The sequence below is a fragment of the Babylonia areolata genome, chromosome 26, assembly GCF_041734735.1.
Source record: "Babylonia areolata isolate BAREFJ2019XMU chromosome 26, ASM4173473v1, whole genome shotgun sequence".
Classification (NCBI taxonomy): Eukaryota; Metazoa; Mollusca; class Gastropoda; order Neogastropoda; family Buccinidae; genus Babylonia; species Babylonia areolata.
In genome coordinates, this window is record NC_134901.1 from 7259418 (window position 1) to 7280993 (window position 21576).

Sequence of the window (21576 nt, forward strand, 5' to 3'; positions counted from 1 at the left end):
CCGGGGAGGTCAGTCATCAAGGGTGGGGTGGGGGGAGCGGGGAGGGATAAGGGGATGGGGGTGGGGGGGTCAGGGGCAACAACAACCACCTGTAGACCCTGAGGATGATGCAGGACAAACACTGCTCCTCAGCTGAGGAGGTCAGTATTAAGGGAAGGGGGGGGTGGGGGAAGGAGAAGGGGGAGTGAAGGTAAGGGGCAACAACCACCTGCAGACACTCAGGATGATGCAGGACAAACACCGATCCTCCGTTTTGATTTGTCAGTCAGGGGTTCATGAGGGATGGGTGGTGGGGGGGGTGTGGGGGGGTATTCTTCTTCTTCTTCCTCGTTCGCCTCCCATTAGATGAGCAGCCCGGTGTCCTCGATGAAGGCTGCGCGTCCGTCGCAGTTCCTCCAGGGTGCCGTACAGTTTGGCTTCCACTGCTGTCAGTGTTGGCCAGTACTTCCCCCTGGATGCTGCATGCGTCCTACAGACTTGAAGGATGTGGTCGGTTGTCATTGGGGTAGGGGCGGGGGGGTAGTATAAAGGGATATAACTAAACTGCTGTTTAGGAACGATCGGGCAGAGAGAAGAAAGACGCCATTGTTGTCATGTTTTAAATTGCAGAATAGTTTATTGTTTGTTTTGTGTAAATGTTGTACAATTTGGGGGTTGGGGGGGGGGTGGGGGGAGGGGAGTGGAGAAGAGGAAGGAAGGGCAGTAGCTACCAAGAAGGCCGCCTTGTGAGAGCACATGTCAGGCTTCTGTGGCAGCAGCCCCAGTGTGGGGATGTGGTGTGCTGCTCTCTGACGTGGTGGTTAGGTCAGAAAGAAGGAGGGAGGAAGTGAGGGACTTGACTGTGACATCCTGTGTGTACATCGAGGCTGTGGACACGTGTTGTTGACAGTGGCTGTGTGTGTGTATGTGTGTGAAGTGCTGATGTTGTTGACTGTGGCTGTGTGTGTGTGTGTGTGAAGTGCTGATGTTGTTGACAGTGGCTATGTGTGTGTGTGTGAAGTGGTGATGTTGTTGACAGTGGCTCTCTGTGTGTGTGTGAAGTGGTGATGTTGTTGACAGTGGCTGTGTGTGTGTGTGTGTGTGAAGTGGTGATGTTGTTGACAGTGGCTGTGTGTGTGTGTGTGTGTCATGTTGTTCATTGTGGCTGTGTGTGTGTGTGTGAAGTGGTGATGTTGTTGACAGTGGCTGTGTGTGTGTGTGTGTGTGAAGTGCTGATGTTGTTGACTTTGGCTCTGTGTGTGTGTGTGTGAAGTGCTGATGTTGTTGACAGTGGGTCTCTGTGTGTGTGTGTGTGAAGTGCTGATGTTGTTGACAGTGGTTCTATGTGTGTGTGAAGTGCTGATGTTGTTGACAGTGGTTCTGTGTGTGTGTGAAGTGGTGATGTTGTTGACAGTGGCTCTGTGTGTGTGTGAAGTGGTGATGTTGTTGACAGTGGCTGTGTGTGTGTGAAGTACTGATGTTGTTGACAGTGGTTCTGTGTGTGTGTGTGTGTGAAGTGGTGATGCTGTTGACAGTGGCTCTGTGTGTGTGAAGTGGTGATGTTGTTGACAGTGGCTGTGTGTGTGTGAAGTACTGATGTTGTTGACAGTGGCTGTGTGTGTGTGTGAAGTGGTGATGTTGACAGTGGCTGTGTGTGTGTGTGTGTGTGTGAAGTGCTGATGCTGTTGACAGTGGTTCTGTGTGTGTGTGTGTGAAGTGGTGATGTTGTTGACAGTGGCTGTATGTGTGTGTGTGTGTGTGTGTGTGTGAAGTGCTGATGTTTGTGTCAATGCCTGTGGCTGTATGTGTGTGTGTGTGTGTGTGTGAAGTGCTGATGTTTGTGTCAATGGCTGTATGTGTGTGTGTGTGTGTGAAGTGCTGATGTTGTTGACAGTGGCTGTGTGTGTGTGTGAGGCGCTGATGTTTGTGTCAATGCCTGTGGCTGTATGTGTGTGTGTGTGTGTGTGTGTGTGTGAGGCGCTGATGATTGTGTCAATACCTGTGGCTGTATGTGTGTGTGTGTGTGAAGTGCTGATGTTTGTGTCAATGCCTGTGGCTGTATGTGTGTGTGTGTGTGTGAAGTGCTGATGTTGTTGACAGTGGCTGTGTGTGTGTGTGTGTGTGAAGTGCTGATGTTGTTGACAGTGGCTGTGTGTGTGTGTGTGTGAAGTGCTGATGTTGTGTCAATGCCTGTGGCTGTGTGTGTGTGTGTGTGAAGTGCTGATGTTTGTGTCAATGCCTGTGGCTGTGTGTGTGTGTGTGAAGTGCTGATGTTTGTGTCAATGCCTGTGGCTGTGTGTGTGTGTGTGAAGTGCTGATGTTTGTGTCAATGCCTGTGGCTGTGTGTGTGTGTGTGAAGTGCTGATGTTTGTGTCAATGCCTGTGGCTGTATGTGTGTGTGTGTGTGTGAAGTGCTGATGTTGTTGACAGTGGCTGTGTGTGTGTGTGTGTGAAGTGCTGATGTTGTTGACAGTGGCTGTGTGTGTGTGTGTGAAGTGCTGATGTTTGTGTAAATACCTGTGGCTGTGTGTGTGTGTGTGTGAAGTGCTGATGTTTGTGTCAATGCCTGTGGCTGTGTGTGTGTGTGTGAAGTGCTGATGTTTGTGTCAATGCCTGTGGCTGTGTGTGTGTGTGTGAAGTGCTGATGTTTGTGTCAATGCCTGTGGCTGTATGTGTGTGTGTGTGTGTGAAGTGCTGATGTTTGTGTCAATGCCTGTGGCTGTGTGTGTGTGTGTGAAGTGCTGATGTTTGTGTCAATGCCTGTGGCTGTGTGTGTGTGTGTGTGTGAAGTGCTGATGTTTGTGTCAATGCCTGTGGCTGTGTGTGTGTGTGTGAAGTGCTGATGTTTGTGTCAATGCCTGTGGCTGTGTGTGTGTGTGTGTGAAGTGCTGATGTTTGTGTCAATACCTGTGGCTGTGTGTGTGTGTGTGTGAAGTGCTGATGTTTGTGTCAATGCCTGTGGCTGTGTGTGTGTGTGTGTGAAGTGCTGATGTTTGTGTCAATACCTGTGGCTGTGTGTGTGTGTGTGAAGTGCTGATGTTTGTGTCAATACCTGTGGCTGTGTGTGTGTGTGTGTGAAGTGCTGATGTTTGTGTCAATGCCTGTGGCTGTGTGTGTGTGTGTGTGAAGTGCTGATGTTTGTGTCAATACCTGTGGCTGTGTGTGTGTGTGTGTGAAGTGCTGATGTTTGTGTCAATGCCTGTGGCTGTGTGTGTGTGTGTGTGAAGTGCTGATGTTTGTGTCAATACCTGTGGCTGTGTGTGTGTGTGTGAAGTGCTGATGTTTGTGTCAATGCCTGTGGCCTGTGACAGAGAAGGAGAGGTCAGCTGTATGAGGACGTAATGGTGAGCCGGTGTCTTTGATGACCACGAGTGATGCCTTGTGTCTTTGCCTCTCACCTGCCCCTTCTATCCCTGCACTGCCTGCCTCTGTCTGTGTGTCAGCACATTGTGTGCACATCCATATACTGTCAGAGCACTGGACACTCACACAGTTTTCGTGTGGCTGCTGGAAGGTGGGAGATTTTTCCAATCTCCTGGGTCAACAGATATGCAGAGACATGTTAGCCACTTTATGTTTATACACATGCCGAAGGTTAAAAGATCCTGTAACCCATGTCAGCATTGACTGGGTCGTCATGGAAACATGAAAATACACAGCGTGCACTGACCATGACAGATTCATCAGCAAGCCGATGTTGGTTGTGTGATGGAAAGGGATATGTGTACATTCACGCATGCATTTTCTAGCATGATGTGCACTTATGACGAGATGTCATGATCGGTTTGGTTTCTGTCTTGTCTGTTTTGTTTTGTTTTTCAGTCTCCCTGTCTTGTCTGTGGTGTTTGTGTGTCTCTGTTTCTTTGTGAGTGTGTTTCCTGTTTTTTGTGTGTGTTTCTCACCATCTCCTTTAATGATCCATGTTGAATACCCTCTGCCCCCCACCCCTTTTCTTCTATCCTACCTATACTGCACAAACCCCTGTGTGTGTGTGTGTGTGTGTTTGTGTGTGTGGTGTGTGTGTGTGTGTGTGTGTGTGTGGTCACATGTTGTGCAGGTATAATGAACTCTCAGAAAGTTGTGCGTTTTATTTTAATTTCGTAAAACGCACAAAAACAGTGCCTGTGTGAGCATGCGCGTTACTGCTTACTTGCACACATGCTTGCATTCTGGTGTGGGTACAAGCACATGTGTGTGTGTGTGAAGGTACATTTTAGGTGAGATTGTGTGGAAGGTATGGGATAAATATAGTCTTGCCAATGGTTGGCATTTACATGTGGAGTGATCACCTAGAGGTAACGCGTCCGCCTAAGAAGCGAGAGAATCTGAGCACGCTGGTTCGAATCACGGCTCAGCCGCCGATATTTTCTCCCCCTCCACTAGACCTTGAGTGGTGGTCTGGACGGTAGTCATTCGGATGAGACGATAAACCGAGGTCCCGTGTGCAGCATGCACTTAACGCAGTTAAAAGAACCCACAGCAACAAAAGGGTTGTTCCTGGCAAAATTATGTAGAAAAATCCACTTCGATAGGGAAAATAAATAAAACTGCATGCAGGAAATAATACAAAAAAAATGGGTGGCCCTGTAGCATAGTGACACGCTCTCCCTGGGGAGAGCAGCCCGGATTTCACACAGAGAAATCTGTTGTGATAAAAAGACAAATACAAATACTACTATGCAGTGTCACTCAGAGGTGGGTTTGTCTTCTGACACAGCAGTGAAACCATGTTTCTTTTTTTCTTTTCTTTTTTTCTTTCCTTCGTTCTTTAAAAACAACCATTTTTAAAACAGAAGATACAAAGCATAAATGATAGGAATACGGTGATGGTTCTAGAGTTTTAGCGAAAACAGTAGGATTGTACTGATAGATGTATGGTATTGCAGTGATAAGTGTCGAGTTGTGATGATTGTAGGATCACAAGGAAAACCGTATAGGATTGTAGTGATAACTGAATAGGACTGCGGTGATAACTATATATAGGATTGTAGTAATGACTGTCTGGGATTGTAGTGATTGTAGTGGTAACCGAATATGTTTTGTAATAACTATAGGATTGTGGTTATACCTGTGTATAAGGTTGCAGTGATAACGGTATAGGATTGTGGAGCAAACTATATTCAGGAATGTAGTGATATCTGTACAGGATTGCAGTGATAAGTGTATAGATTTGCAGTGATTACTGTACATGATTGCATTGATAACTATTCAGAATTGTTGTGATAACTGAACAAGATTGCAGCGATAAGTGTACAAAATTGTAGTGGTAACTGAACAGGATTGCAGCAATAAGTGTATAGAATTGTAGTGATAACAGTACAGGATTGCAGCGATAAGTGTATAGAATTGTAGTGATAACAGTACAGGATTGCAGCGATAAGTGTATAGAATTGTAGTGATAACAGTACAGGATTGCAGCGATAAGTGTACAGAATTGTAGTGATAACAGTACAGGATTGCAGCGATAAGTGTATAGAATTGTAGTGGTAACTGAACAGGATTGCAGTGATAAGTGTATAGAATTGTAGTGATAACAGTACAGGATTGCAGCGATAAGTGTATAGAATTGTAGTGATAACAGTACAGGATTGCAGCGATAAGTGTATAGAATTGTAGTGGTAACTGAACAGGATTGCAGCGATAAGTGTATAGAATTGTAGTGGTAACTGAACAGGATTGCAGCGATAAGTGTATAGAATTGCAGTGATAACAGTACAGGATTGCAGCGACAGGTGTACAGAATTGCAGTGATAACAGTACAGGATTGCAGCGACAGGTGTACAGAATTGCAGTGATAACAGTACAGGATTGCAGTGTGTGTGTGTGTGTGTGTGTGTGTGTGTGTGTGTGTGTGTGTGTGTGCTCCAGGTCAGCAAGTCAGAGGAGGTGATACGACAGCTGAGGGCAGAACTGGCGGCCATCAGAGAGGAGCACTCGCAGTCTGTCCATGACGTGAGTGGTGCCGCTGCTGCTGCTGTTGTTGTTGTTGTCAGTGCGCTGTGCTTTCTTCTTCACCTCGTCTTCGCTCAACCTTCTGTTTCCGTTGGCTTGTGACAGTTGAGAACAGTTTATCAGTTCTCTAGCTTGCGGGGTTTTTTTTTAATTTGTATCTGTCTTTTTGTGGGTTTTGTTGTTGTTGTTTGGTGTGTGTGTGTGGGTTTTTTTTTTGTTTTTGTTTTTTGTTGTTGTTTTTTTTTGTAGAAAGGTAGAAAGTTGTCTGTCCACCTGTTTGTCTCTCACACCCTGTGTCTAAATGTCTGTCAGTTTTCACCATGGTGTTTTGCATTTTTGATTACTTAACTGTGGGTGTAGGTGTCTTTGTCATGTATATTGACATCTGCTGACTATGTGTGTGGCATTTTGTTGTCATGTGTAATGACATATGCAGATTGACATCTGCTGACTATGTGTGTGGCATTTTGTTGTCATGTGTAATGACATATGCAGATTGACATCTGCTGACTATGTGTGTGGCATTTTGTTGTCATGTGTAATGACATATGCAGATTGACATCTGCTGACTATGTGTGTGGCATTTTGTTGTCATGTGTAATGACATATGCAGATTGACATCTGCTGACTATGTGTGTGGCATTTTGTTGTCATGTGTAATGACATATGCAGATTGACATCTGCTGACTATGTGTGTGGCATTTTGTTGTCATGTGTAATGACATATGCAGATTGACATCTGCTGACTATGTGTGTGCCATTTTGTTGTCATGTGTAATGACATCTGCAGACAGTGTGTGTGTGTGTGGGGGGGGGGGGGGGGGGGGTGCGCGCACCATTTTGTTGTCATATGTATAGACCTCTGCTGACAATGTGTGTGTGTGTGTGTGTGTGTGTGTGCCATTTTTGTTGTCATTTGTATTGATATCTGCTGACCATGTGTGCTGTTTGTTGTCATGTGTGCTGACAACAAGATGATGTGTACAGGTGTCTCACTATGAAAGGCGAATCGCCACCCTGGAATCTGAGCTGCGGGAATCTAAAGACCAACGCAGAAAGGCTTTAGATGAGGTACAAGTGTTTCACAGTCTTGTCTTGTCTGTGGTGGTATGTCTTTGTCTGTGTGCTTTGTCTGTGGTGGTATGTCTTTGTCTGTGTGCTTTGTCTGTGGTGGTATGTCTTTGTCTGTGGTGGTATGTCTTTGTGCTTTGTCTGTGGTGGTATGTCTTTGTCTGTGGTGGTATGTCTTTGTCTTTGTGCTTTGTCTGTGGTGGTATGTCTTTGTGCTTTGTCTGTGGTGGTATGTCTTTGTCTCTGTGCTTTGTCTGTGGTGGTATGTCTTTGTCTCTGTGCTTTGTCTGTGGTGGTATGTCTTTATGTGCGTTGTCTGTGGTGGTATGTCTTTGTCTGTGTGCTTTGTCTGTGGTGGTATGTCTTTGTCTCTGTGCTTTGTCTGTGGTGGTTTGTCTTTGTGCTTTGTCAGTGGTGGTATATCTGTATCTCTGTGCTTTGTCAGTGGTGGTATGTCTTTGTCTCTGTGCTTTGTCTGTGGTGGTATGTCTTTGTCTCTGTGCTTTGTCTGTGGTGGTATGTCTTTGTGTGCTTTGTCTGTGGTGGTATGTCTTTGTCTGTGCTTTGTTTGTGGTGGTATGTCTTTGTCTCTGTGCTTTGTGGTGGTATGTCTTTGGTGGTATGTCTTTGTCTCTTTGTTTGTCTGTGGCGGTATGCCTTGGTCTCTGTGCTTTGTCTGTGGTATGTCTGTCTCTGTGCTTTGTCTGTGGTGGTATGTCTTTTGTATCTCCATGTGCTGCTGTCTCTTTATGGTTGCCTGTTTCCCTCTTCAGCGTTTGTGTACCCCTCTTTGTGTTCTCTCTCTCTCTCTCTTTCTATCTGTGTTTGTGCTTGTCTGTTCCACTTTCATCTGCCCCCTGCACACCCTTGTCGTTCATTTCCCATCACTGTGTTCAAACCAGAAGACAGGCTTGCGAGCGCACGTGAAGATGCATACATATGAAGATAGCCTGTCATCTTTCCATTCATTGCCAAGCATGAAGCGAGATATAGCAGTGCCAGCTATCTGGGAAACTGTGTGTGTCCACCTTTTGCTTTCCCTGGATATATAAAATTTTGCTTGGCGATGGGTTTGTCAGTCTTCTGCTTCCTTCTTTCCTTTTGTCTGCTTTTGAAGCAGACGCTGTAGCATTTATGGATCAGCCCACACACTTTTGACACCTTCTTGAAACCGAAACTTGAAATTATTGATGCTTACAAAACGCTTGTTTTTGCTCAGAGACGAAACTGAAACTAAAGAAGAATTTTTTAGTTCTTATTTTTGTCGCCTATTTTCAGTCAGAGAGCAAACTTTTAGATCTTTACAGCCATTAGCACAACAGGCTGACTGCCTGGTAGAGGCCACTGACAGCTGTTGGCTTTCAGCATTTATTTCCTGTGTCATTCAGTCAGACTTCAATCACACATGCACATACACAAGTATATCAAAATGGATTTTTCTTCAGAATTTTGTCCAGGAACAACCGTTTTTGTTGCCACGAATTCTGTCACGTGTGCTAAGTACATGCTGCAAACAGGACCTTGGTATCACCATCTCATCCAAATTACTAGCACCCAGACCACCACTCAAGGTCTAGTGGAGGGGAAGGAAATACTGGCATTGCCTTGCGAACGGCAGTTTCAGTTCCAGTTTCTGAAGGAGGGGTCACTGCATTCAGTTCAGTTCAGTTTGTGTAGGAGGCATCGTGGCATTCGGGCAAATCCATACACTCTATACCACATCCGCTGGGCAGATGCCTCACAGCAGCAAAACCCAGTGTGCTTAGTCGGGCCTCGAGTGCATCCACATGTACGTGTAGTGGCCCATCAGGCCAGCAGTAAGCTCTGGCACTGAACTGATGCCGTCCCCTGTGCTGGCAGATTGGGGCCCTGCAGGAGAGGGTGAGGGAAAGCCAGATCTCCACCCACGACCATCACGAGATCCTCAAGTCTGAGCTGCGTCGCCGTGACGACACCATCCAGACCCTGCGACGGGACGTCCTCAACCTGCAGGAGAAGAGAGACGCCGCTGTGGCCGAGGTTCGAATCTTTTTTTTTTCTTTCTTTTTCTTTTCTGTTTCTTTTTCTTCTTTATTGAATGACTGGCCTATGAGTTTGTTTTCAGAACACTTGTCCCGTTAGAAGTTCAGGGATATGTGATTGCCTTAATTTTCTACCCTGTGTAGTTGCGTTGGGTGAGAGATTTTTTAATTTTTTTAAAACAGATTTCCATCTTGGCATTTTCGTGATTCTTACCCCTTTATTTTATTTTGTTTCAATGTTTTAACAAGCTCTTTAGTCAGACCTTAGGTCAGGGTATTTCTTAACTGCTGCACTGAAGACTTGTGTTGAGATACATAAACTGAGGATGACACTTCCCTTTCCACAGCATTTTAATGCATACTTGTTGACTTTTCGATTGAATTTTTTTTTTTTTTTTTTTTTTTTTTTTTTTTTTTTAATACAGTAAGTGGATTTCGCGCTGCTTTTGTTTTACTTTGATTCGAGATCAGGTTGCACATCAGTAGTTGTGGTCAACTGAAAGCTTTGAATTTAGTGCGCTCTGTAGTCGGGATTGCCTTTTGAAAGGATGAAAGACTTTCTTTTTATTAACAGCAGCAACAAAAAACGTCATGTATCGAATAATCCAAAGCGGCTTGTAGACTGATAATGATGGTAGAGCAGACTGCATGTGGCTGATGACCTAGTTAGAGCAGGTGGTTTGAAACTGGTAGGGTCAGATGATGTGTGGGGTCTTTGATACTGTAGCAACGTGTTGCTTTTTCTGCTTGTTAAATTACCTTAGCAACATGTTGCAGTGTATCTGCTAGTTGGATTACTTTAGCAACGTGTTGCCTTGTTTCTGCTAGTTGGATTACCTTAGCAACGTGTTGCATTGTTTCTGCTAGTTGGATTACCTTAGCAACGTGTTGCCTTGTTTCTGCTAGTTGGATCAGCAGACGAAAAAAGCCAGTGTCGCTGAAGATCAGCTGAGAAAGTGGAAAGAGGAGGTAACATGCCGGGTGATGACTTGTGCGTTTCTCTCCCCTGACTAATGCATGCTGCAGTGCTTTGTGCCCGGTGTAGCTGGGTGTCAGTGTGGCCTCCTGTCTGTCTCCCGGACCTGACGGGGCAGTGTGTTCCTCCTCTCTGTCCTCCCTGTGCTCTCCTCTCTCGCTGCTCTCCACTGCACTTCTGTTGCCGTCCTTCACACTTTGGTTTTCTTCACTGTGCAGTCACTGTGCTTAAAATAACTTTGGGCATGCCCAGACGTGCCTTTTGAAATGGGGTGTGGACAAGAATAACTTGGGGCAAGCCCAGAATGGCCTGGTGAAATTGTGTAATTGGATAGGAATAACTTGGGGCAAGCCCAGAATGGCCTGGTGAAATGGGGTGTGGACAAGAATAACTTGGGGCAAGTGTAAAATGGCCTGGTGAAATGGTGTAATTGGACAAGAATAACTTGGGGCAAGTGTAAAATGGCCTGGTGAAATGGTGTAATTGGACAAGAATAACTTACGGCAAGCCCAAAATGGCCTGGTGAAATGGTGTGTGGACAAGAATAACTTGGGGCAAGTGTAAAATGGCCTGGTGAAATGGTGTAATTGGACAAGAATAACTTGGGGCAAGCCCAAAATGGCCTGGTGAAATGGGGTGTGGACAAGAATAACTTAGGGCAAGCCCAAAATGGCCTGGTGAAATGGGGTTAGGACAAGAATAACTTGGGGCAAGCCCAAAATGGCCTGGTGAAATGGGGTGTGGACAAAAATAACATTGGGCAAGCCCAGAATAACCTGCTGAAATGGCGTGTGGACAAGAAAGATTTTGTCACGTTCGGGGTGAGATCAGTTGTTTGACATGAATTTGAAGTAGCGCACCATTTACATGATAGTCTTTCACATTGATGTTGCGCCACAGTGCAGTGCACAGCATCTGTGGGGTTTGCATAGCAGTCATGGAGTTTGTACAGTGTGTGTGTGGAATCTGAACGCTGCTTGTGTGGCTCCACGGAATCCACTGCCGGCTTCAGTGCAGGAACAGTGCCAGGATTTGCAGAAGTGCTGTGGTGTGTGGGAGCACCCACTGGTGTCATCCGTCACACGCAGCGAGACAGGCAGACATACATACATACATACATACATACATACAGACTGATATGAGTACAGGAACAAAAGGCACAGATCAGATTCTGTCAGTCTCCGCGTGTGTCTGTGGCAGTGGCAGTGGCAGTCTGTGTACCTGTGTCTGTCTTTTTTGCTGCGTGTGTACCTTCCATCATTATCCTGGGTAGGCAACAGTGTTTGGATTGATTCATGCATTTTCTCTCATTGTCTGTCTGTCTGTCTGTCGTGTGTGGACAGGAAAAGGGCTGGACAGACAACAGCAGGTGGGGATGATTGGGGGGGGGGGGGGGGGGGGGGGATGCGTTGTTGTAACAGCAACACTCAGCACTATATATGACCGGCTCTTTGGATACACATGGTGTGAAGAGCCTCTTTGTCACTTGTTGTCCTGTGTACTGTGCTCTTTTTGTGTCACTTGTTGTCCTGTGTACTGTGCTCTTTTTGTGTCACTTGTTGTCCTGTGTACTGTGCTCTTTTTGTGTCACTTGTTGTCCTGTGTACTGTGCTCTTTTTGTGTCACTTGTTGTCCTGTGTACTGTGTGTTAGGCCGGGTGCTGTGCTCTTTTTGTGTCACTTGTTGTCCTGTGTACAGTGTGTTAGGCCGGGTGCTGTGCTCTTTTTGTGTCACTTGTTGTCCTGTGTACAGTGTGTTAGGTCTGGTGCTGTGCTCTTTTCGTGTCACTTGTTGCCCTGTGTAATGTGCTCTTTTTGTGTCACTTGTCCTGTGTACTGTGCTCTTTTTGTGTCACTTGTTGCCCTGTGTACTGTGCTCTTTTTGTGTCACTTGTTGTCCTGTGTACTGTGCTCTTTTTGTGTCACTTGTTGTCCTGTGTACTGTGTGTTAGGCCGGGTGCTGTGCTCTTTTTGTGTCACTTGTTGTCCTGTGTACTGTGTGTTAGGCCGGGTGCTGTGCTCTTTTTGTGTCACTTGTTGTCCTGTGTACTGTGTGTTAGGCCGGGTGCTGTGCTCTTTTTGTGTCACTTGTTGTACTGTGTACTGCGTGTTAGGCCGGGTGCTGTGCTCTTTTTGTGTCACTTGTTGTCCTGTGTACAGTGTGTTAGGTCTGGTGCTGTGCTCTTTTTGTGTCACTTGTTGTCCTGTGTACAATGTGTTAGGTCTGGTGCTGTGCTCTTTTTGTGTCACTTGTTGTCCTGTGTACTGTGTGTTAGGCCGGGTGCTGTGCTCTTTTTGTGTCACTTGTTGTCCTGTGTACAGTGTGTTAGGCCGGGTGCTGTGCTCTTTTTGTGTCACTTGTTGTCCTGTGTACTGTGTGTTAGGCCGGGTGCTGTGCTGTTTTTGTGTCACTTGTTGTACTGTGTACTGTGCTCTTTTTGTGTCACTTGTTGTCCTGTGTACAGTGTGTTAGGCCGGGTGCTGTGCTATTTTTGTGTCACTTGTTGTCCTGTGTACTGTGCTCTTTTTGTGTGGGCCTCACATCTTCAGCACACATTTCTAACGTTTCTGTCAACATTTGTGTTTATTTTTATATAGAGACACACACACACACTGACATTTTTGTTGAACTGCACTAATTATTCATGATTCATATAAGTATATTATTGGTTGACCTGCCTACAAAATGTTCACTGACATTTTTTTTTCGTTTTTGTGTTTTTATGGCACATGATGACATATGGCACATTTGATGGGTAACATTTTTCTTTGTTATTCAAATTCTGTGAAGAGTATTAAATTCTTATCACTATTTTTGTAATTGAAGCTGGTTTTTGATGTGGACTTGATGTTTGTTGATTTGTCTGTGGCTTTGGCTTTGAAAGGAGGTCACCATTCACTGCAGTTCATGTTGAACATCGTTTCTTTTCTTCTTCTTGTCATTGCTTTTTCGTTTTATTTGCCTTTGGTTCTCTCTTGGGTAATGTGTGTGGTGTGTGTGTGTGTGTTGGAGCTCATGTACGTTTATATGTATTTGACTGTGCTTTCATATCTGTGAAACTGCATGTTTGGTGCATATCTGTTATGCATGTGTGGGTGTATGTGTGAATGTGTGTCTTCATGTTTTACATTTATTTGCTTATTTATCATCATTGTTGTCTCATTTATTTATTTGTTATTATTATTATTTTTTTTAATTATTATTATTACTACTACCTTTTTTATATTATAATTATTATTTATTTATTTATGTAAGCTTATCTATTATTTATTTTCACCTTTTTTTTTTCTTTTCTTTTTTTCCTCAAGGCCTGACTAAGCGCTTTGGGTTACGCTGCTGGTCAGGCATCTGCTTGGCAGATGTGGTGTAGCGTATATGGATTTGTCCGAACGCAGTGACGCCTCCTTGAGCTACTGAAACTGAACTGAATCTCTCTGTCTCTCTCTCTGTCTCTCTCTCTCTCTGTCTCTCTCTCTCCTCAGACACACTTTCTGTCCGTGCTTGTGCATGCATGTTTGTGTGTGTGTGTGTGTGTGTGTGTGCATGTTGATGTGCATATGTATGTGTCTGTTTGTTTGTATATGTGTGCTTCAGGTACTTTTTTTTGTTTGTTTGTTTTAATTCATTTCATCAAATATGATTTTATTCGTTTCATTCCTTTTTTCAGCTTTAATTCTCATTATTGCTGTTTTGTCATTTGCTTTCTCTCTCTCTCTCTCTCTCTCTCTCTCTCTCTCTCTCTCTCTCTCTTTCTTTCCAGTATCCTCTTTGTCACAGAGTCTTTCCTTTCTTTGTTGCCACTTTTTTTTCTTTGTTGCCTTTTTTTTCTTTTCCTTTTTTTTTTTTTTTTTTTTTTTTTTAGGAAGGAAAAAAGATGTTGCGAGAAAGAAGATGTGTTCTGTTATAGTATCCTGAATCATAAGACCAATTTAAGCAAACATATCAATGCATTTTGCAGCACAGGCATATGGGGGGGGGGTGGGGGTAGGGGGGTATGGGAGTTGGTGGTGTGTGGGGGTGAGTATGGGGGTTGTGGGGCGGAGGGGGGGGCATTAAAAACAAAAAGCTCAGCTCTGTGATTAGCACAGACTGAAGGAACACATCATCGCAGACAATTCTGTGGACCTGACATGATGGGTGCAAGTCAGTCAGATGACTGAATCAGTCTCAGAATTGAGTACAGTGACTCACACAATAGAGTTGATGACCCCCCCCACTGAAAATGGGTTATAACATCTAAAAACTCACAGAATAGAGTCAATAATCCCTGGAAATGGGTTACAATATCAAAAAACTTACAGAATAGAGTCCAAAATCATTGAAAATGGGTCACAACATCTAAAAACTCACAGAATAGAGTCAGTAATCCCTGGAAATGGGGGGCGGAGGGAGGGGCGTTTAAAAACATAAAGCTCAGCTCTGTGATTAGCACAGACTGAAGGAACACATCATCACAGGCAATTCTGTGGACCTGACATGATGGGTGCAAGTCAGTCAGATGACTGAATCTGTCTCAGAATTGAGTACAGTGACTCACACAATAGAATTGATGACCCCCCCACTGAAAATGGGTCACAACATCTAAAAACTCACAGAATAGAGTCAATGATCCCTGAAAATGGGTTACAACATCTAAAAACTCACAGAATAGAGTCAATGATCCCTGAAAATGGGTTACAACATCTAAAAACTCACAGAATAGAGTCAATAATCCCTGAAAATGGGTCACAACATAAAAAAACTCACAGAATAGTGTCAATAATCCCTGAAAATGGGTTACATCTAAAAACTCACAGAATAGAGTCAATAATCCCTGGAAATGGGTGACAACATCTAAAGCCTCACAGAATAGAGTCAATAATCCCTGGAAATGGGTCACAACATCTAAAAACTCACAGAACAGAGTCAATGATCCCAGAAAATGGGTCACAACATATACAAACTCACAGAATAGAGTCAATAATCCCTGAAAATGGGTCACAACATCTAAAAACTCACAGAATAGAGTCAATAATCCCTGAAAATGGGTCACAACATCTAAAAACAGAATAGAGTCAATAATCCCTGGAAATGGGTTACATCTAAAACCTCACAGAATAGAGTCAATGACCCCTGAAAATGGGTCACAACATAAAAAACCTCACAGAAAATGGGTCACAAGATCTAAAAACTCACAGAATAGAGTCAATAATCCCTGAAAATGGGTGACAACATCTGGTAATGGTAATGTATCATAATCCTGGCAATTAAACGCATGTAAAAAGTCCTGAATTAAGCATATCGAAAAGGTAACTTAAAACCAGAATGAGATCGATGGGTCAAAAAGTGTCTCGAGAGTGTACAGTGTGGGTCAATCTCTGAATGTGTGATAATGATGGTGTCTGATGTATGTGATATCCTGTGATGGGTACACTGTAACTGCAGTAGAGGATGATTGGAATGGGTGAAAGCAGAATGATGAGAGCACATATCCGGTGGGTACATTTAATTCTAGTCATTTGTTTATTGTTCCCACCTCGTGTAATAATCTTGAAATTGTCTGCAATCTAGCTCAAGAGAGGAAAACAAAATGTTAATTATTTTTTATATTAAGATATGTTATCTATTTATAAATAGAAATAGAAAATCATACCATGAAATTCCGTCCATTTGCAAAAACTCACGAAATCAATACCGATGTGCACACATCACCCACAAATAGTCATTACCAAAACAAACACAACACTAACAAACTCACACGAAACGAGTCAATATCCCACACATAGCCGTGACACCGCTTTTTTTATATTATCCAGAACTGCTCTATCCAGTGTGTTCACTGCTTGATTGTCTTATTAATCAGGAAAGGTAATTGTATTATGTATTGAGGTGATGTCTAGTTTTGACCATGGGTCTCATAAACACATAGCAGATAGTTCACTTTTCTTCCTTTGTAACTTCAAATCTCATTGCTAATTGTATGGTGCATATGCTTAAATAGATAAGCATAACATGAATTGGTTCAGGTAAAGGGCTAGAAAAGTCAATGATCATGAGGGTCACTACTCTACACCTTTCGTCTGATTCATTCCAGTGAATATAGTTTGAAACTAAAAAAAAAGAGAGAGTCATTGATCCCAGGAAGAGGGACGAATGTTACTCAGATGAGAGGGGGTACCCGAAAGGGTACAGAATGAAAAACCCGTCGAGAGTATAAAGTTGTTATCAACATCTTATGTATTTTCATTGTCACTTAAACTGTGAAATGGGGCTGTTTAGGATCGTGAGCTTATTGAGCGTGGCGTGAAAAAGTGTCTGAGGTGACAGTGTGTGTGAGATCTCTGAATCTGTGTGTGTGTGTGTGTGTGTGTGTGTGTGTGTGTGGTGTATCACTGTTTCTGTCAGTAGGGGGTTGAGGGTTGGGGGGAATGTGAGAGACACACTATGTCGTGTGGGTTTTTTTTTTTTTTCTCCCTCGGTTAATAAGTTTTGTTTTCTGCATCTTGCCCTAGAGAGGAAAAATTTTTTTTAATTTTTTTTTTTATAGATATTTTCTTTTATAAAAGAAATGAAAATCATACAATGAATCATTCCCGTATTTTGCAAAATCCTGTGTCATGCAACACAATACGCTGTGCACACTCCACCCACACAATTCATTCACCAAAACAACACACACACACACACACACACACACACACGAGCGTTCATCCACACACATAGCCTGTGACACCGCTTTTTTTTTTTTTTATCCGTACTGCTCTTCAGTGTTGTCTGCTACTTGATCTCGTCTTTTAATCAGGAGAAGGTATTGTATTGTATTGTATTGGGGGTGATGTGTGAGTTTTTGACCTGTCTGTCATGATACACATAGCGGTAGTTTCACTTTTCTTTTTGTATCTTCAAATCTCTCTGCTAATTGTTGTGTGCAGTATGCCTTTTGTAAGCACTAACATGATGGTTGGTAAGGGCTGGAAAATGAATTACATGGGGCAGCGTTCTCTCCACCTTTCGTCTGATTTCAGTCCAGTTTGAATTTATATTTTGAACAAAAAAAAGGGAGTTGGTTCAGGTGAGGAGAGGGAGGGGATGTTGGGGGGTGGGGGGGGGGGGGGGTGCGGGCAGGAGGAGGAAGACAGGAGTGTGAAAAACGTCGTGAGTATAAAGTTTTATAACCATTGCTTAGTTTTTTTCATTGTCACTTCAGGAATTGTGTGTGCTTTTTTTGTGGGGGGTGGGGGCAGGGGCAGGGGGGGGGGGACCTGGGGGTTGGGGAGGGGGGGGGGGAGGTGGGAAGTAGGGTGAAGTCCGTAAAATGGATACGCATCAATACCAGGTGTATGTATGAATTGGGATATATATATATATATATATATATATTATATTGTATTGTATTGATTTATATATACAAAAATCTTTTCCTCCATCCTTTGGTGTTATAAGTGTGAAGGAGTGCTTTACAAAAACAAATAAACAAACAAACAAAAAAAAAAAAAAACATTGTTTGGCAGAAGAAGTATTTAGGGCTGTCATGACAAAGACTTAACAGATGCAGCAGTGGGTATAACGTGTCAGAGGAGGGTGATGGGTGATGAAGGCAGTAGTTGTGATCGATGCACCATGCCTTCAGTCCTGTCCATACCCTTACACACAGTATCTCTTGGTTAAAAGAAAGTGCAAATGCCTGACCGGTGCATAACAAACCCAGCTAACTGTCTTATTTTGAGAATCTTTTGAGATTGAACAGGTGGAAAGATGGAAGGGAAAACGGCTTTCATGGGAATGTACATGGAAACAGAAATAGAAAGCAGATACACAGGTGACAGTGTTGACATGTCTAGGTGCACAGGTGACAGTGTTGACATGTCCAGGTACACAGGTGACAGTGTTGACGTGTCCATACAGGTACACAAGTGACAGTGTTGACATGTCTACTTACACAGGTGACAGTGTTGACATGTCCAGGTACACAGGTGACAGTGTTGACATGTCCGTACAGGTACACAAATGTCAGTGTTGACATGTCTAGTTACACAGGTGACAGTGTTGACATATCCCCACAGATGCACAGGTGACAGTGTTGACATATCTCGAAAGGTACACAGGTGACAGTGTTGACATATCCCCACAGTTACACAGGTGACAGTGTTGACATGTCCCCAAAGGTACACAGGTGACAGTGTTGACATATCCCCAAAGGCACACAGGTGACAGTGTTGACATGTCCTTACAGGTACACAGGTGACAGTGTTGACATGACCACACAGGTGACAGTGTTGACATGTCCCCACAGTTACACAGGTGACAGTGTTGACATATCCCCAAAGGTACACAGGTGACAGTGTTGACATATCCCCACAGTTACACAGGTGACAGTGTTGACATATCCCCAAAGGTACACAGGTGACAGTGTTGACATATCCCCAAAGGTACATAGGTGACAGTGTTGACATATCCCCACAGTTACACAGGTGACAGTGTTGACATATCCCCAAAGGTACACAGGTGACAGTGTTGACATATCCCCACAGTTACACAGGTGACAGTGTTGACCTGTCCCCAAAGGCACACAGGTGACAGTGTTGACATATCCCCACAGATACACAGGTGACAGTGTTGACATGTTCCCAAAGGCACACAGGTGACAGTGTTGACATGTCCCCAAAGGCACACAGGCGACAGTGTTGACATATCCCCACAGTTACACAGGTGACAGTGTTGACATGTCCCCAAAGGCACACAGGTGACAGTGTTGACATGTCCCCAAAGGCACACAGGCGACAGTGTTGACATATCCCCACAGTTACACAGGTGACAGTGTTGACATGTCCCCAAAGGCACACAGGTGACAGTGTTGACATATCCCCGAAGGCACACAGGTGACAGTGTTGACATGTCCCCACAGATACACAGGTGACAGTGTTGACATATCCCCGAAGGCACACAGGTGACAGTGTTGACATATCCCCAAAGGCACACAGGTGACAGTGTTGACATGTCCCCAAAGGCACACAGGTGACAGTGTTGACATGTCCCCACAGGTACAGAGACAGGAGGGACGGGTGAACGCTAAAGAGGAAGAGACAGCCCACCTTCGTGCTCAGCTGGAGGATGCTGATACTGAGGTGCCATCTGTTGTCTGTGTCTTTTGTCTGTGTCTCTCCGGTCACACTGTACTCTTTGTCTGTTGTCTGTGTCTCTCCGGTCAGACTGTTGTCTTTTGTCTGTGTCTCTCCTGTCAGACTGTACTCTGTGTCTGATGTCTGTGTCTCTCCTGTCAGACTGTTGTCTTTGTCTGTTGTCTGTGTCTCTCCGGTCACACTGTACTCTGTGTCTGTTGTCTGTGTCTCTCCTGTCAGACTGTTGTCTTTGTCTGTGTTTTTTGTCTGTGTCTCTCCGGTCAGACTGTACTCTTTGTCTGTTGTCTGTGTCTCTCCGGTCAGACTGTTGTCTTTGTCTGTTGTCTGTGTCTCTCCGGTCAGACTGTACTCTGTGTTTTTTGTCTGTGTCTCTCAGGTCAGACTGTACTCTGTGTCTGTTGTCTGTGTCTCTCCGGTCAGACTGTTGTCTTTGTCTGTTGTCTGTGTCTCTCCGGTCAGACTGTTGTCTTTGTCTGTAGTCTGTGTCTCTCCGGTCAGACTGTACTCTGTGTCTGTTGTCTGTGTCTCTTCGGTCAGACTGTTGTCTTTGTCTGTTGTCTGTGTCTCTCCAGTCAGACTGTACTCTGTGTCTGTTGTCTATGTCTTTTCGGTCAGACTGTTGTCTTTGTCTGTTGTCTGTGTCTTTCGTCTGTGTCTCTCCTGTCACACTGTACTCTTTGTCTGTTGTCTGTGTTTCTCCTGTCAGGCTGTTGTCTTTGTTGTCTGTGTCTGCTGCCAGTCTGTTGTCTCTGTCTGTTGTCTGTGTCTGTTGTCTGTGTCTCTCCGGTCAGACTGTTGTCTTTGTTGTCTGTGTCTGCTGCCAGTCTGTTGTCTGTGTCTGTTGTCTGTGTCTCTCCTGTCAGACTGTATCTGCTGTTTATCTTTTCTTCTTGTGTGTCTCTCCTGTCAGACATGGTCTCTGCTGTCAGTCTGTTGTCTGTCTCTCCTGTTAGACATGGTCTCTGCTGTCAGTCTGTTGTCTGTGTCTCTCCTGTTAGACAGGGTCTCTGCTGTCAGTCTGTTGTCTGTGTCTCTCCTGTTAGACATGGTCTCTGCTGTCAGTCTGTTGTCTGTCTCTCCTGTTAGACATGGTCTCTGCTGTCAGTCTGTTGTCTGTGTCTCTCCTGTTAGACAGGGTCTCTGCTGTCAGCCTGTTGTCTGTGTCTCTCCTGTTAGACATGGTCTCTGCTGTCAGTCTGTTGTCTGTCTCTCCTGTTAGACATGGTCTCTGCTGTCAGTCTGTTGTCTGTCTCTCCTGTTAGACATGGTCTCTGCTGTCAGTCTGTTGTCTGTGTCTCTCCTGTTAGACAGGGTCTCTGCTGTCAGCCTGTTGTCTGTGTCTCTCCTGTTAGACATGGTCTCTGCTGTCAGTCTGTTGTCTGTGTCTCTCCTGTTAGACAGGGTCTCTGCTGTCAGTCTGTTGTCTGTGTCTCTCCTGTTAGACATGGTCTCTGCTGTCAGTCTGTTGTCTGTGTCTCTCCTGTTAGACAGGGTCTCTGCTGTCAGTCTGTTGTCTGTCTCTCCTGTCAGACAGGGTCTCTGCTGTCAGTCTGTTGTCTGTGTCTCTCCTGTTAGACAGGGTCTCTGCTGTCAGTCTGTTGTCTGTGTCTCTCCTGATAGACAGGGTCTCTGCTGTCAGTCTGTTGTCTGTCTCTCCTGTCAGACAGGGTCTCTGCCGTCAGCCTGTTGTCTGTCTCTCCTGTCAGACAGGGTCTCTGCTGTCAGTCTGTTGTCTGTCTCTCCTGTCAGACAGGGTCTCTGCTGTCAGTCTGTTGTCTGTCTCTCCTGTCAGACAGGGTCTCTGCTGTCAGTCTGTTGTCTGTCTCTCCTGTTAGACAGGGTCTCTGCCGTCAGCCTGTTGTCTGTCTCTCCTGTCAGACTGTTGTCTCTATCTGTTGTCTGTGTCTCTCCTGTCACACTGTATCTGCTGGTTAGCTTTTCTCCTTGTCTGTCTCTCCTGTCAGACTGTTGTCCGTCTGTGCCTCATTATGAAAATATATGCACCAAACCAACAGGGGAGGAGGTACAGGTGGAAAGAATTTGTTCATGTGTGTGTGTGTGTATTTGTGTGCATGTGCGTGCCTGCCTGCTTGCGTCTGTCTGTGTGTGTGTGTGTGTGTGTGTGTGTGTGTGCTTCTGTGTGTGTGTGTGTGTTTATCGACTGAAAATATAATGACAATGATGATGAAAACAATGATGATGGTGGTGATGATGATGGTGGTGATGATGATGGTGGTAATAGTGATGATGATGATGATGATGATGATGGTGTGACAGCTGAAGAACAGCCGCAGCAAAGTGGTTCGCCTGGAGGGGGAGCTGCAGACGCTGCGTTCGCAGAGTTCGGATGCCCAGACTCAGGTACGACCTTGACCCTCATCCTTTCTTTCCGCAGCACTCGCCACATCTCAGGGACAGGGACGCTTTTCATTCCATTCCACTTGCTAATTGCTAGTGC

The 21576-nt window shown here is 44.7% G+C and overlaps 1 protein-coding gene across 9 annotated transcripts in view; it reads left to right on the forward strand.

Moving 5' to 3' along the window:
• The window catches only part of LOC143300695 (uncharacterized), a 163792-nt gene that overhangs the window by 47502 nt on the left and 94714 nt on the right, over positions 1 to 21576 (forward strand). For 5 of the 9 annotated variants that reach the window (XM_076614547.1, XM_076614543.1, XM_076614544.1 and 2 more), the window contains 7 exons: positions 3291 to 3323; positions 5848 to 5931; positions 6919 to 7002; positions 8863 to 9021; positions 9930 to 9992; positions 19020 to 19103; positions 21396 to 21479. In XM_076614547.1, coding sequence (XP_076470662.1) covers positions 3291 to 3323; positions 5848 to 5931; positions 6919 to 7002; positions 8863 to 9021; positions 9930 to 9992; positions 19020 to 19103; positions 21396 to 21479 — 591 coding nt within the window. The remainder of the gene's footprint in view (positions 1 to 3290; positions 3324 to 5847; positions 5932 to 6918; positions 7003 to 8862; positions 9022 to 9929; positions 9993 to 19019; positions 19104 to 21395; positions 21480 to 21576) is intronic. The other 4 variants (XM_076614545.1, XM_076614551.1, XM_076614550.1 and 1 more) reach the window with 2 other exon arrangements.